The following is a 15,070-nucleotide window of genomic DNA, read 5'->3' on the forward strand; positions in this document are numbered from 1 at the left end:
ATATTATCCATTCAAAAATTAACAATAGTCCAGCTTTGTTTTACTGCCATTGATTACAAACCCTTAAACAAATAGAGTTCCATCCTAACCCCAGTGTTGGGTGTAATTCGTTACTAAGTAACGCGTTACTGTAATGAATTTACTTTTTCACTGAAAAAGTAGAGTAACTAATTACTGTTCATTTTTAGGTATTTTAATTACAGTTACTTACAATGTACTTGCGTTACATTGTAAAATAATTAAACTCGCTGAATATCATTATTTAATTTCAATAATTTGAAGTAAACTCTGCCGCTTTAACATCGCTGTAGTGCAGCTGCACATCATTTCGCGCCAGTTTGCTGCTGAAGCGTGTGGCTGTTTTATGACGTGGACATATTCCCGTCTCTTCACTTTTCTGAAACAAGTAATATGTAAAAACTATGGGCTGCTGTTCATAGCACGAGTAACCTACTGAAGCGCCTGACACGGGAGCATAGACGAACACTTCTGAGTGATCCTTGTTCATCACCCATGGATAACACCGCGGCAACTCCTGCTAAGCCGCAAAACCTGGTTTTACTTCAGCAGCACAGACGGTGCTTAAAAAATGACTGCAGGCTACAATGTGGAAGAGATGCTGCCGCTGCGTACTATACAGGGAGTGCAGAATTATTAGGCAAGTTGTATTTTTGAGCAATAATTTTATTATTGAACAACAACCATGTTCTCAATGAACCCAAAAAACTCATTAATATCAAAGCTGAATGTTTTTGGAAGTAGTTTTTAGTTTGTTTTTAGTTTGAGCTATTTTAGGGGGATATCTGTGTGTGCAGGTGACTATTACTGTGCAGAATTATTAGGCAACTTAACAAAAAACAAATATATACCCATTTCAATGATTTATTTTCACCAGTGAAACCAATATAACATCTCCACATTCACAAATATACATTTCTGACATTCAAAAACAAAACAAAAACAAATCAGCGACCAATATAGCCACCTTTCTTTGCAAGGACACTCAAAAGCCTGCCATCCATGGATTCTGTCAGTGTTTTGATCTGTTCACCATCAACATTGCGTGCAGCAGCAACCACAGCCTCCCAGACACTGTTCAGAGAGGTGTACTGTTTTCCCTCCTTGTAAATCTCACATTTGATGATGGACCACAGGTTCTCAATGGGGTTCAGATCAGGTGAACAAGGAGGCCATGTCATTAGTTTTTCTTCTTTTATACCCTTTCTTGCCAGCCACGCTGTGGAGTACTTGGACGCGTGTGATGGAGCATTGTCCTGCATGAAAATCATGTTTTTCTTGAAGGATGCAGACTTCTTCCTGTACCACTGCTTGAAGAAGGTGTCTTCCAGAAACTGGCAGTAGGACTGGGAGTTGAGCTTGACTCCATCCTCAACCCGAAAAGGCCCCACAAGCTCATCTTTGATGATACCAGCCCAAACCAGTACTCCACCTCCACCTTGCTGGCGTCTGAGTCGGACTGGAGCTCTCTGCCCTTTACCAATCCAGCCACGGGCCCATCCATCTGGCCCATCAAGACTCACTCTCATTTCATCAGTCCATAAAACCTTAGAAAAACCAGTCTTGAGATGTTTCTTGGCCCAGTCTTGACGTTTCAGCTTGTGTGTCTTGTTCAGTGGTGGTCGTCTTTCAGCCTTTCTTACCTTGGCCATGTCTCTGAGTATTGCACACCTTGTGCTTTTGGGCACTCCAGTGATGTTGCAGCTCTGAAATATGGCCAAACTGGTGGCAAGTGGCATCTTGGCAGCTGCACGCTTGACTTTTCTCAGTTCATGGGCAGTTATTTTGCGCCTTGGTTTTTCCACACGCTTCTTGCGACCCTGTTGACTATTTTGAATGAAACGCTTGATTGTTCGATGATCACGCTTCAGAAGCTTTGCAATTTTGAGACTGCTGCATCCCTCTGCAAGATATCTCACTATTTTTGACTTTTCTGAGCCTGTCAAGTCCTTCTTTTGACCCATTTTGCCAAAGGAAAGGACGTTGCCTAATAATTATGCACACCTGATATAGGGTGTTGATGTCATTAGACCACACCCCTTCTCATTACAGAGATGCACATCACCTAATATGCTTAATTGGTAGTAGGCTTTCGAGCCTATACAGCTTGGAGTAAGACAACATGCGTGAAGAGGATGATGTGGACAAAATACTCATTTGCCTAATAATTCTGCACTCCCTGTAGAGTCTCCGTCTTTCAAAAATGTATTTATTATTTAAAGAGTTTAATTTCTATTGTTTGCCCACTCGAGGTTTATATGGATTTTAAGAAGTATTTCGTTAAATTACTTATTTAGTAATTAAGTTACTTTTCTGACACAGTAATTAGGTAAGTATTTTAAATACAATATTGACTAAGTAATTAATTACTTTTTTAAAGTAACTCACCCAACACTGCCTAACCCTTGTACCTGCTGTCTGCATACACGTCCCACGACGTCTTTAAAAAGCAGCAGCTGAGCTCTGAGCTTCTGAAAACGATCAGCTGTTCTGTGGTGTGCTCCTGGGATCATTAAAGACTGCACGTGTTCAACCCATCTTGAAAAATAAAAATTTGGATACTGCTGCACATAATAATTATCAGCTTATCTCTAACCTCCTATTATTGGTTACATTCGTGGTGGAGTAGTCTCAAATGAATAACTTCTCAAATATTAACTCTTGTCAGTCCCATTCAGCCTTTCATCGATATCCAAGCACAGAAACTGTTTCTATTACATGATATCCAGTCTAGCGCTGACACCACTGAGCTCACAAAGAATTCAACACTGAGCATCGTAACATACAGATTAGAAAGTGTGCTTGGTCTCACAGGAACGATCCTTAGTTGGTTTAAAAGAGGCAGGATTTTGTCTCCACTCACACTCACGAATCACAGAGATCCTTGAATGCTGTGTAGAGCTGATTATCAGTTATTGGGCCCCTCTTATTTAATCTCTGTATGCTTCCTATAAGTAGTGGCTCATTATTATAACTAATCAGATGATACCCAGATGTATTTGGATGATCCTGTCAGTTTATGAACTGTGACATATCATGCACCTGCATGAAATACTCACACGTTTTCTAATGTAATCCAGCACAAGTGAGACTGATGTAATTTAAAACAGAACAAAACAACATATTTATATTTTAAGTATATTTAGTATATTGCATCTTACTGATAACCCTTTTTCTCCATTGTCCATGCATGTTTTTGTTCCTTTATTGCCTCCATCAGGCCTCCTCCTGCCCACTTGCACCCACATCCACACCCCTCCCACTCTCAGTACCTCCCTCCCCAACCACGTCCACTACAGCCGCGGCTCAGCTGTGATAAAGATGGAACATGTTCTCGGAGCTCGTCACGCTACGCTTCCCGTTCTGCAGCACTGATGCTCTGATGTTGATCACCATCAAACTGTCAGCAGCTGAGGTGCAGAGAGTGGGTGGAGGAAGTCAGTTTTCCTCATAAATAATTTTCACTCCACAGAAATGATGAGCTGAAGGAAGATTATTTATGTCTTTCTGTTTTCTTAAGAAAATTGAGATGAAAGTAGAAAAACACGTGTTTTTAGAAAACAAAGAAACACAACACAGTTGTTAAAAGGAGCTTTTTTAATGAAACACTGACTGTGAACGAGGTGTTCAGTTAACAATCAAGTTTAAAACAGCACAGATTGAATCGGTGTAAATTCTGACTCTCACTGATAACCACAGTGGAACAGAGACGCTGGTTAGTCTGCAGGACCGTGGTAACACTACTCGCCTTTGGAACTACAGGTCGGGGTTTGACTCCTGACCAGGGCATCTGAAAAAGTGCATATTTTTGCTAAAGTTAATATTCCCAATCAATGTCTGACTCTTCTTCAGTCCTGTAAAGATGACTCTGGATTTAGTGCTACTGGCAGTATCGTAATTAATCATTAATGACTTCTGGAAAAAGGTGGGAATCGTTTTGATGCTTACGAGACACGTGTCCACAAAGGGAGCACAGTAACTTAATGGATTAAACACAGTTGTTATTGAGTCTTTGCGTCAGCAGGGACTCTGTGTAGTCCAGGGCGACTGTGGCTCAGGTGGCAGAGCAGATCAGCTCCTGATTGGAAGGTTGGTGGTTTGATTCCTGGCTCCCGCAGTCTACATGCTAACCCCAAATTGCCTTCCGATGCGTTCCTCGGAGTGTGACTGTTTATTAGTTGTACTTGAGTTTAGAAGTGGGCGTGATTGGGTGAATGAGGCATGCTGTATGCAGCGCTTTGAGTACTCCGGGAGAGTAGAAAAGCACTATATAAGAATCAGTCCATTTAGCACAAAGTCATTAGAGATATAATTAGATTAAAAAACTAAGGTTGCCATGTAAATTCAAGCCACATTTTAAGTGAAGTAAAAAAAAATGCAAACATTACAATATTTGCAATTTATCAGTAACAAAAAAACCCACCAACCCATGTATTTGTGTTCCTTATTTTTAAAGTGAGAACAAATAATAATAAAGTGAGAATAGTATTTAACAGTTACTTTACCTCTGCTTTGGTTATAAAGTATTATTAGGATGAAAATAAGACTGACGGAGAAACTGGTGCAGCATTGTTCTTTAGATCACATTCAGGTCACTGGTTGAACACATACCCACATATCTGAGCTTAAAAGTGATGTTAACACAAAGCCATAACATTCTTTTCAGAAACGTCTGGACATAACCAAATATAAATATGGATCGAATAAGATGGAAGTTAGTTCACAGTTATCCCTGTCTGCACGGTGAAAGCATCTGAGATCACAACAACAACAACAACAACAATAAGAATCCCCATTCAAGAGAGAAATTTATTTCAATGTAGCAGAAATGACAAACAGTCTATTCAAAGCTAAATAATGTTTTGTAGCAAACAAGTTGCAGATTTTTAGTATTTTAAAGACAACGATTGCCTTTAATACAAAATGAAGATATTTTCTTATCAAGTTAAATATATATTTTAAAATATATGAATTATAATTAACACAGAGATGATAATTAAGTAGTTGTGGGTAATTTTGTATTTTGTGTGGAGACAATGGAAATATGATTTGTGAACAGCCAGGTTTACCTGAGTGAGTTCCTGAGATAGTCGTTGTGAATCTTTTCGTACTCACTCTGATTAATCAGTGTTTGGATCGTGCATGTTTCATTTTCACTGAGTATCCTGCCCGCTGGCTTTTCTGTGCACGGACCGTTGGGATCAGTAAAGACGCTGTTGATTGATTTCGCTCTTGACTGATCACAACTACACTGCTGTGGATAAAGCAGCATGACTTTAAAGGATTGCTCCTGACACACACACACACACACACACACACACACACACACACACACACACACACACACACACACACACACACGTTCAGCTATCTTAGTGAGGACCTTCATTGACATAATGCTTTCCTTAGCCCCTAACCCTATAATGTTCTTAGTTAATCTTTTAGTTAATTTATTTGGATTTTTATCTTCTTATATTTTTTTATATCTATCACTCTTCCCGCAAAGCTCAGAAGCTGAATATTTCACAATCATTAATACAAGAACTAGTCAGTCATAAGGGATCGACTACCGTATATGCGAAGAGGACCATCGAGGAAGAGGAGAAAAGGAGCAGAGAAGTTGAACAGGAGTCTCAAGGGAGAAATCTGGATGACCCAGCGGCCCCCAGGACCGTGCAATAAGAACTTTAATGAAAGTCAACTAAATCAAACTTTCTCTTATACCTGACCATAACCTAACTGTAACTCTGACACTAAAACCACATTTTGAGGCTCAAAAGGGCTTCAAACTTGTGAGGACCGTGAGTGTGTCCTCACAAGTGACTGTTGGTTCTCACAAGTATAGTACAATGCAGATTTCGGTCCTCACAAAGATAGCTAGACAGGAACACAAACACACACACACACACACACGTAAAGCTTCCAAGGTGCTTCTTTAGCATCTTTAAAATGTAATTTAAAATGTAAAATGTTGTAAAATGTAATGTCTTCTCTTGGTTACTGAGTTTTTAGGAGATCAGCAGACATCGTGACTAACAGTGACAAACAGGTTACCCCGTAAAACACGATCGAGAAACATTTTGGTAGTTAGGCTGTAACATCTCCACGCTGGATCAATTTAAGATGAGCTTCATAACAGTCGGCTCATGTGTACAGTAGGGGTGCAACGATACACAAAATTCACGGTTCGGTTCGATACTTTGGTGTCACGGTTCGATATTTTTTCAATACAAAAAAATGTTCATGCTTTTTTAATTTGTCATTTATTAAAATTATAAATATATATTTGAACTCAAAAGTACAGTTTTTAAATTTAATGTTGCTAAAACAACAAAATTAAAAAAAATAAATCTATCTGATGGAGGAATCACTCATCTTTGGAAAAGAGAGTTTATTACAGAGAAACGTCTCTTTCCAAAATAAAAGCTATACTATACGCTTCTTCTGGGCTATATTCTCAGCAGCATATTAAACATATCAGGTCCCCATAAGGAGAATCCTGTGCTAACGGCTGTCTAAATGACTCGGGTAAAGTTTGTAGCATGCCTGCTTGTTGTTTTTGTCTGCTTCCACTTGTCTTTGCACGAGGATGATGTCGGAGTAAATGTGCAGTCATATTCGTTGTGTTCCCACTAGTGCTGTCAGCGTTAATCTGAAATGACGTTAACGCCACAACACGGCAAATCTCCGTTAACGAGCTACCGCGGATCGCCCCGTGCGTGGGGCTGGACGTTAACACATTAACGAGCTAACTGTGCTAACGCACTAGTTCCCACCCATGTAATGAGCATTGCGTGGCACATCCAACATACTGTTTTACTTTTGTCAATGACGCGCTTACCTTCAGGGTCATACGTCACATGAAGACCAAAATAGTTCCAAAGGCCAGATCTGAATGAGGGTGGGGGAGGTTCAGTTTGCCATGTTGCAACGAGCTTAGCTTCTGTCTCGCTAGCTTGCCCTGCGCTCAGTGGATCTGCGCTCGACAGTGCAGCCTAGGCGGAGTAGTCGAACGCAGATCCACTGAGCATAGTCAGAAGAAAAGTTGATAAAATAAATTAAACATTTTGTATTGTTCGATACATATGCGTACCGAACCGAAAGCACTGTATCGAACGGTTCAATATCGATACGAGTATCGTTGCACCCCTAGTGTACAGATTCCACCAAAGAAGCATCACAAACCCAGACACATTGAGGTGGTCATAAAAGAGCAAATGTAACACCAGTGACACTGAAAAAACAAACACTAATATACAAAGTGGCTTCTTTTAGCTTTTTAAAAGATAGAATATGTAACACAGGAATAATGTTTTTTATGCTTGTATTATCTTCTACATTACATCATTACATCTGCCTTCAACAATCTTAAAATCCTTAGATTCTCCACATGTATTTGATACAGTCTGTGTACATGATGCCTGTAAGTGGCACCTTTACTCTCATTCTAACCACCAACCAAATACAACAACAGGACTAAAGTGTCAGCATAGTCTTAAAACGTGTTTTGACCACAAACAGCAGCACTGGGCAACACTGTAACATAGCACTAGCTACTTAGTTAGCTCATGTATTACTGTGATTGATATATCATGTTTGCTGACTTACTGGAACGATACAAAGAGAATATACTGTGAGTATAGCCCAACTAAATCTATGCAAAGAAAACTTTAATGCATGACACTGATGATGAACACAAACAGGATTTCTTACTGAGTTATGACTGTTAAAGGGGAAAGCTCCACTGTGATCCCAGGAAACTGATGAATTTATATTGAGAAGTTTGGAAAAGAAACATTTTGAAAACGAATCCCAATTCTACACTCTCGTTCATAAATGGCTTTACTGGAGGATTTTCTTTCTCTTTGCTTCTATCCTCTATCACTTATTCTGCTCTATGTCCATGAAGATGAACGAGTAGAAGTTTATTCCTGCTCAGATTGACACCATCACAGTCAACATTTACAACAAGAAGAATCATCATGGCAAATGTATGGTGTGTGAAAATTCCAAGCACTCGGTTTTCCAATTATAGTACATCCTGCTTAACTGATGCTTATTAATTCCTTCAAACTCATTATAGCATGTAAAATAGAGCTCCCTCATGAGATGAATACTAATGTAAGTTTCAACAGTTCAGCGGTTGCCAGCCGTCTTTCAGCTCAGAGGTTTGCTTTACGTTCCTGCACCTAAACAGGATAAATCCCCTTTGATAAAGAGCATTTCTAAATATTTCAGTCACTGTAACAGACTCAGTGTATGCTGGTGACAGGTGTGTGTGCAGTGCTTGTACAGCGATGTGTGTGGATTATGTCCAGACTCGCTGAGAGCGCTGCAGTCAAGTGCTTGTAGTTGGAGTAAATAAAGCATGGAGTCGGGGTTCCTTCTGACTGACACTAAGCCAGCGGGGTCAGGCCGTAGGGCTACCCCAAACAAAAAACCTCAACACTTCTTTTACCATTGCTCTTCACTGCTCACCAAAGGCTTGATTGATTGATTCACTGGCCAATCAGAGTTCATTGATCACAGAAACCCTTACCCCCAGCTCTCTAGGCCTTCTCTTAGTCCATTCATCTGCTGCCTGTCAGACGTATTCACTCGAGGACTGTAGCTGTGAGTGCTCACACTTTTACAATAACCTCCTCTGGCTTTCTGAAGAAAATCCTTTACAGAGTTTCAAATGGAGGGCAATAAAGTTTTTATTTTAACGTCCTCTCTCGATCAGATTGCTTTTGCAGTAATAATGGATTTTTCCTGGTGTAAAACCCATAAAAATGGGAATTTTGAACATGATGCATTATTTTCGAGCTGATTCAGAGCTGTCATAGACATGTCAGAAACAGACTGCTGAAATCAAACATGTTTTGGAATCATACAAAAATGTCTGGTCCTTATGACTCCACATCTGACTTGGTAACAGAGAGATCATCAGTCACATGACTTCCTGTTCTGCTTGTGCCAAAAGATAATTCTTCACAACTCTGTGTTAAATTGGTGAGAACTGCAACTCTGTGGCAGGTTGCTTTCCATAGCATCAGTCAGACGTAGGTTGTAAATGTGACTCACAGATAGTTGGCAGGCATAGTTTCTAAGAGCCATTGAGGCCTTCAGCCTTGCCCACCTTCTCTTAACCTGGTCAGAGAGGAGGAAGCAGGTGGAAGAGCAAAATGGTCTGTCTAAGGAGAGGAGGCCGTAAGGCAATGAACTGAACTGATGACTCATTTCTAAGTATTTTTATCAAGTCAGTTTTGACTTTAATAGTGGAACAGTTTCTGCCTCTGTGCTGCTTTTAACATGAGCGGTTATCGAGTAGTTTCATCAGAGTTAAAGTTACTGCTCAGAGGGTCACGCCTGAACCAACAAACATGGTTCCCTTTAAAACATGCTACACTCAGAAACGTGGTAGAAAGCACTTGTTTATGATGGTCAGAAGCTCAACAAGAGCTCGGTCTCTCACAGAGACATCTTTGAGTTGACTGAAAAGGTAAAGTGTGAGTGTAGATATTTGGTATGTTTGTGTCCTGGGACTTGGATATACCTGATATGTGGAATGATTCAGAAGTAGCTGCTATATTCTGCCAAAAGTAGAAACCACAGGGCACAGTACTGTTATCGAATTGAGATGGTGGTTAACCTTTAATGACATGAAAGTCTTTTTGATTGTTGAATCTTAGCCACTTTTAAAAAGCCATTAATTTATTTTCTATGTATTTATGTGAGCTGAACAGAAGTCTCATATTATTGATGACTGTTACTGATTGTATGCCTCTTTGTTTGCAGGGGGGATATTTGAGTCCATTGAAAGTGGCCCATCAGGTGCGGAGGAACTCGCCTTTAAGTTTGCTTTAAACACAATCAACAGAAACAGAACTCTGCTTCCAAACACCACACTCACCTATGACATCCAAAGGATAAACATCTATGACAGTTTCGAAGCCTCCAGGAAAGGTATTTGCTTGCTTGTGATTGTGTGTGCATATATATAAATATATATGTAGTCACTGTTTCAGGCCCCTGAGCTGAGCTGCACTCGTTTAGGTTGTGGCAGTTATAATCAGGCGAGGGAGAAATGGCTGAGCACTACAAATGTAAACAGAGATAATTGATTGGTTCCAGGTAATGACTCAGCGGCAGTAATTCAAAGACCTGCTTGGCCCCCAGAGACAGCCAATAAAGTGCTATAATCTATCAGTTTTCTGTGTGCATCAGGCTGACATTTCAAGTCCCTTATCAATTATGGGCCATTATATCCTGTCTTAGTGATTTACTCAAGTCTCTTTTATTAAATAAGGTAATCAGAGTGCACAGCAAATACAAGGATATGTGTTGTTGGTAAGTCATCAAACTGAAGATGCACTTGATAGGAGTATATTTAATAGATTTAGACTTGTTGTCAATAGACAAAACTACACATGAGGACAAAATTATTATCTCCTCTTTGAGCCACAAAACACTGCTGTGAAATTATGCGCTTTAACTCTTTAATGCCTTAAGCTTGTAAAAACCAGTTAAATGGGTTATCTTCCAGTTTACATCCAGTATGAAAACGTTAGCATGGTTTCGATCTGTCTGAGAAAGCATCACGCCAAAAACAAAAGAAATCCGTTTAGACTGATTAGAGTTGTTGATGCTCATGAAGCAAAGTCACCAAAGTGTTTCCAAGTATCAAAAACTGGAGTGCAGACATCAAGAAAATCAAAGAGTCAGTGCAGGATAATCCTGTTAGAGGAAGCCAACGATGTCAACGACTCTGTAACAAAATCTAGAGAGAGAGATGTCGAAAGACCCCATGACAACTGCCAAGATGATACTTGGAAATGACTTCGTCAAGTTGAAAATTGTTGACTCAAAGAAGAAGAGACCACTTCAAGCTGGATTGCAGTACGCTAAGGTAACCTGGAGAACGATTATGGATACTGGGCATGCTTCCTTTGGTCAGATGAGACAAAACTACAGTTCTTTGGCCACAGCGCTGCTGCGTATTTACCAAGAAAGAGGGAAGAGGCGTATAACCCAAAGTGTAGGGATGCTTCAGTGAATCTGGAACTGGGAATTTCGTAATTGAATACTGGGTCTGGTTTGTTGTTTTGTCTTCCCACACTTTAATGATCCAAAACATATTTTGCTCCTAGTGAAGCGCAACCTCTAGAAGACCAAAATGGATGATATTGACTGACCTGCACGAAGCCCCGATATGAGTCCTATTGAAAATCTGTCGGATGAATTGAAGACCAAGGTCCATGTCAGAAGACCATTAGGAGGAGTTTGAGAGGTTTGCCAAAGAAGATAAGGCTGGGACTGCACTTACTGAAAACTACAATCCTGTAAAAACGTATCCAGTAAAAATCATGCACAGTTGCATTAGGGTGACTAATAATGTTGACCTTGGTAGGTTTTCGTTTTTGTGAAATAATATGTTACTGTACGCAAAGCAAAACGATCAAAGCACACAAAATAAAACTAAACCTTTGAAAAATGACATTTTCATAAGAATGAATAATGATGAATTGTAAATAAATAATTCTGTCCTCATCTGTAATGTATGCAAAGCTGACCTGTGTAATGGTTATATACATCTATCATGGAGCAGTGGTCTGATGCAGAACACAGATTAATGTTGACGTATTGCATCCGAGGAGCAGCGGGCTAACCAATTTAAATGCTTTGTCTCCCTAGCCTGTGACCAGCTTTCTCTTGGGGTAGCAGCGATTTTTGGTCCCTCTCACAGTTCCTCTGCTAATGCTGTCCAGTCTATTTGTAATGCCCTTGGGGTCCCACACATCCAGACCAAATGGAAGCATCAGGTGTCAGACAACAGAGATGTCTTCTACGTGAGCCTTTATCCAGACTTCTCCTCCCTCAGCCGGGCTATCCTGGACTTGGTCCACTTCTTCAAATGGAAGACGGTGACGGTGGTTTATGATGACAGCACTGGTAAGGCCGCATACACAGTTCTTGTACTGAAAGTTCTTGTCATATATACATTTAAAAAACTTTGAGAGTTTTAATAGCATTTCATGCTAAAATCTTTTCACTTGAAATATAGTCCTTCCCAGAATTGAATGTTCAGTTTGTGTTTGGGAAGAGGAAAATAGTAGAGTGGTCTACTGTGAAGGTATGGACATGACTTTTATTTTTGTTGGACAAAAGAACAAGAGCAGGATGGTTAAGTTCAAACTGCATCCAGGAGAGAAGCATCATACTGCTAACAGAAATCCATCTGCACAGATAGCATGCTAATACAAAGCATGCTATCTGTGCAAAGAGCATGCTAACACAAAGCTAGGCCCTAATCTGCAGCAGGTTACAAACGATGAGCAGTAAGCTTCCAGGCGCCGTTACTACGTGTTCATGCAGGTAGAAGAATTATTGTGGAAATGACTTTAAGTGTCTTTGGATTAACTTTGAACTTTGCTTTATGTATATACGTAAAAACTAAAAGAAAGATCCCGTATATGTCCTCATTAGGATAGAGATTTGTCTTAATCTAGGTGACTGTGGCCTTTAACCTGTTAACTAATAATTATGGGACAGTTTCTTTCAGATCACTTTAAAAGTATTGTAACAAATAGATTTAAAAATACTTTCCTCATTGAGTAATTAAGTAACATACTGCAAAGTAAGACATAAAGTGCAATACATTACAAACTGCTGAAGTTTTGGAAAATAGAGGGTTAAACTTTTTTCAGTCTGACCTTTCACACACACATTTTCCACTACAAACTACAAACATTCATTCATTCGTTTATCTTTCAGTGTAATCTAAAAAACAAAAGGTAAATCAAAACTACAGCAGTGCTACAGAATCCAAGCTCTCTCTGTGTCACTTGCTTTTACTGAGGTTTTGGCTTGTTGAGTTCATATTCTGTGAGGAAGTAGCTTTTCTCCTTATGCGGTGAATGAAACCTTGTTCAGACCTTACGATGAGTCCAGTCTAGGTCACCAGATGACAAATAAGCCAGCAGGCTGGGTACATGGACCATATGCCAGAGGTCAGGGTAAGTGCCAGCATGGAGACAGGCTGCCAGGCCTCCCAGAGTTCCATCCAACAGACAGGCTGCAACTGAACTGGCCTGGATCGACGAACTGCAGTGCATGTGTTCAGCTAGTGCATGCTTTGTGGAACAAACCAGTAGGCACACATGATCAGGGAAATCTGCAAATAGCAGTGTGAAAGATTTTATCAGTGGTTTACTGTCCTTACGTTCTGTTGTGAATAGTCAGGACCGAAGATAAACAGTGGAAAAGAGGTTTTAAGTCAGCCATAGACACGTGAAATTTGTAGTGTTAGTGATGGTGCGTACACACCGAACGTGATAGACCAGAGCGTCAGGTTTACATGTAAAGTCAATGGAGGAGCGCGATGAAGCGCGACTGGGGGTTCCGCGAAAATTCAGAAGCAGATTTGGGTCGCGAAAACGTGTTAGTCACGCTTGAAGCGCGAATAGAAATACGCACTGCAGTTGGTGTGGTGCATTCACGCATATCGTGTCTACAGCTTGAGTTGGAAAAATCTGAACTCCATCTTCAAGTCGCGCCGCGACAACCAATCAGGAGCCTGGTGACGTGATGCTCTGACCTAGTTCAAAGGGGCGGGTCCAGCCAAAGCTCCTTCTCTTCCACTTTAAGCTGGGTCCTTTTTATTCCTGTCTCCCTGTAAATAGTTATATTTTATATATTTATGTTTAATGTTTTTCTGTTTGAGAATTTTAATATTATTTCAAATAAATGTTTGTAATGACTAATGTCTCAGTTCTACTACACAGCAAATATTGGCACACAACTTGACATGTAGAATTGATTTCATATTATATCATTTCCTGTTTCATATGTTAGGCTGCCCCCTCTCTATGCCTTCTCCAATTTTGGTGATTAAACACAGCTGGACGCATCTTTAGCTCAGTTGGATGAGCATGTAGTCACATATCGTATGGCTGAGAGCGGGTTTGACTGCGAACGCTGTTAGCTGGCGTTAGCTGAGGTCAGTTCACAGACTGCAGACTGTTAGGTCGTTTCTAAATACTCAAGTACGCGAGTCTGTACTCACGTTTTCACTAGTCAGGACTTCTTAAGTTCACACGGGAGTCTGGACTTACCGACTTCCCCAGCTCGATCGCTCTACAACATCATAGCTCCGGGGTTTTACTGCCATCCCCTCTTAATTTAACGGTGATTGATATCTGCAATGGAAATTACACATGACATAGAAATTACATACGATGTAGTAGATCTCTTCACGAAAAAAAAGATCATTTAAAAACGTATCTTAAGCACTTTGGCTAAATTCTGTTTCATAATGTCTCATAAGCTTCATACAGTTAAGCACAATCACCACATGACAGAAACACAAGCTTCATCTCTCTTGATAAACATAGTCCACATGTATGCCTGAATAAAAACAAACAGGTGAGACGTTAGAATGCTTTCATTTTTATTTTAGTAAACACTCAAACCTACAACAGACAGCTGCTGGTGTTTGGAAGAGAACTGTGTGTGTGTGTGTGTGTGTGTGTGTGTGATGGAGTTTATGGGTGGGGCTTTGAAACTGATTGATCCCACAACCGCAGTTAATTAAGCTGTAAAGTGGACACAGCTAGTTCATCCTGGGGTTAACAACAGCTTGATTTTCTGTCTTGGTGATGGGAAATGAGATCCCGGGTTGACCTACAAACACCTTTACCTGCTCAGTGTCACCATTTACACAGGTGACTTGATAGTAAATGCAGATAGCCCTGATAGAGGATACTGAGGGCAAACTGAAGCATTGAAGGAGACTGGTTTGAATCATTGAACAGGTTCCAGCAGGACTGGGTTTTATTTTTATTTTCTGTCTTGCTGCATTGCTACCTTTAGCTACCTGCCTAAAGTACCAAGACAAAGGCAATGTAGCAGAACATTTCTATTCTATATAATCTCACGGATTCTTCCTCAGGAGTCCACATCTGCTGTTCTCCACCTGCTTTCCAGAATGGGACATAAAAGGGGGGGGGGGGGGGAGAAACAATCTCTCTTTGTGTGCTGCTTTTCCGCCATGAAGGCGGCAAACAAGCAA

General features: G+C 40.3%; 1 protein-coding gene across 3 annotated transcripts in view; it reads left to right on the plus strand.

The window, feature by feature from the left end:
• grik2 (glutamate receptor, ionotropic, kainate 2) overlaps window positions 1-15,070 on the plus strand; it is a 346,843-nt gene that overhangs the window by 70,211 nt on the left and 261,562 nt on the right. For all 3 annotated transcript variants that reach the window (XM_084942889.1, XM_084942892.1, XM_084942890.1), the window contains exons 3-4: window positions 9,799-9,966; window positions 11,695-11,952. In XM_084942889.1, coding sequence (XP_084799015.1) covers window positions 9,799-9,966; window positions 11,695-11,952 — 426 coding nt within the window. The remainder of the gene's footprint in view (window positions 1-9,798; window positions 9,967-11,694; window positions 11,953-15,070) is intronic.

Source organism: Perissodus microlepis, chromosome 11, assembly GCF_051167445.1.
Source record: "Perissodus microlepis isolate ML-2025 ecotype Zambia chromosome 11, ASM5116744v1, whole genome shotgun sequence".
Taxonomy (NCBI): Eukaryota; Metazoa; Chordata; class Actinopteri; order Cichliformes; family Cichlidae; genus Perissodus; species Perissodus microlepis.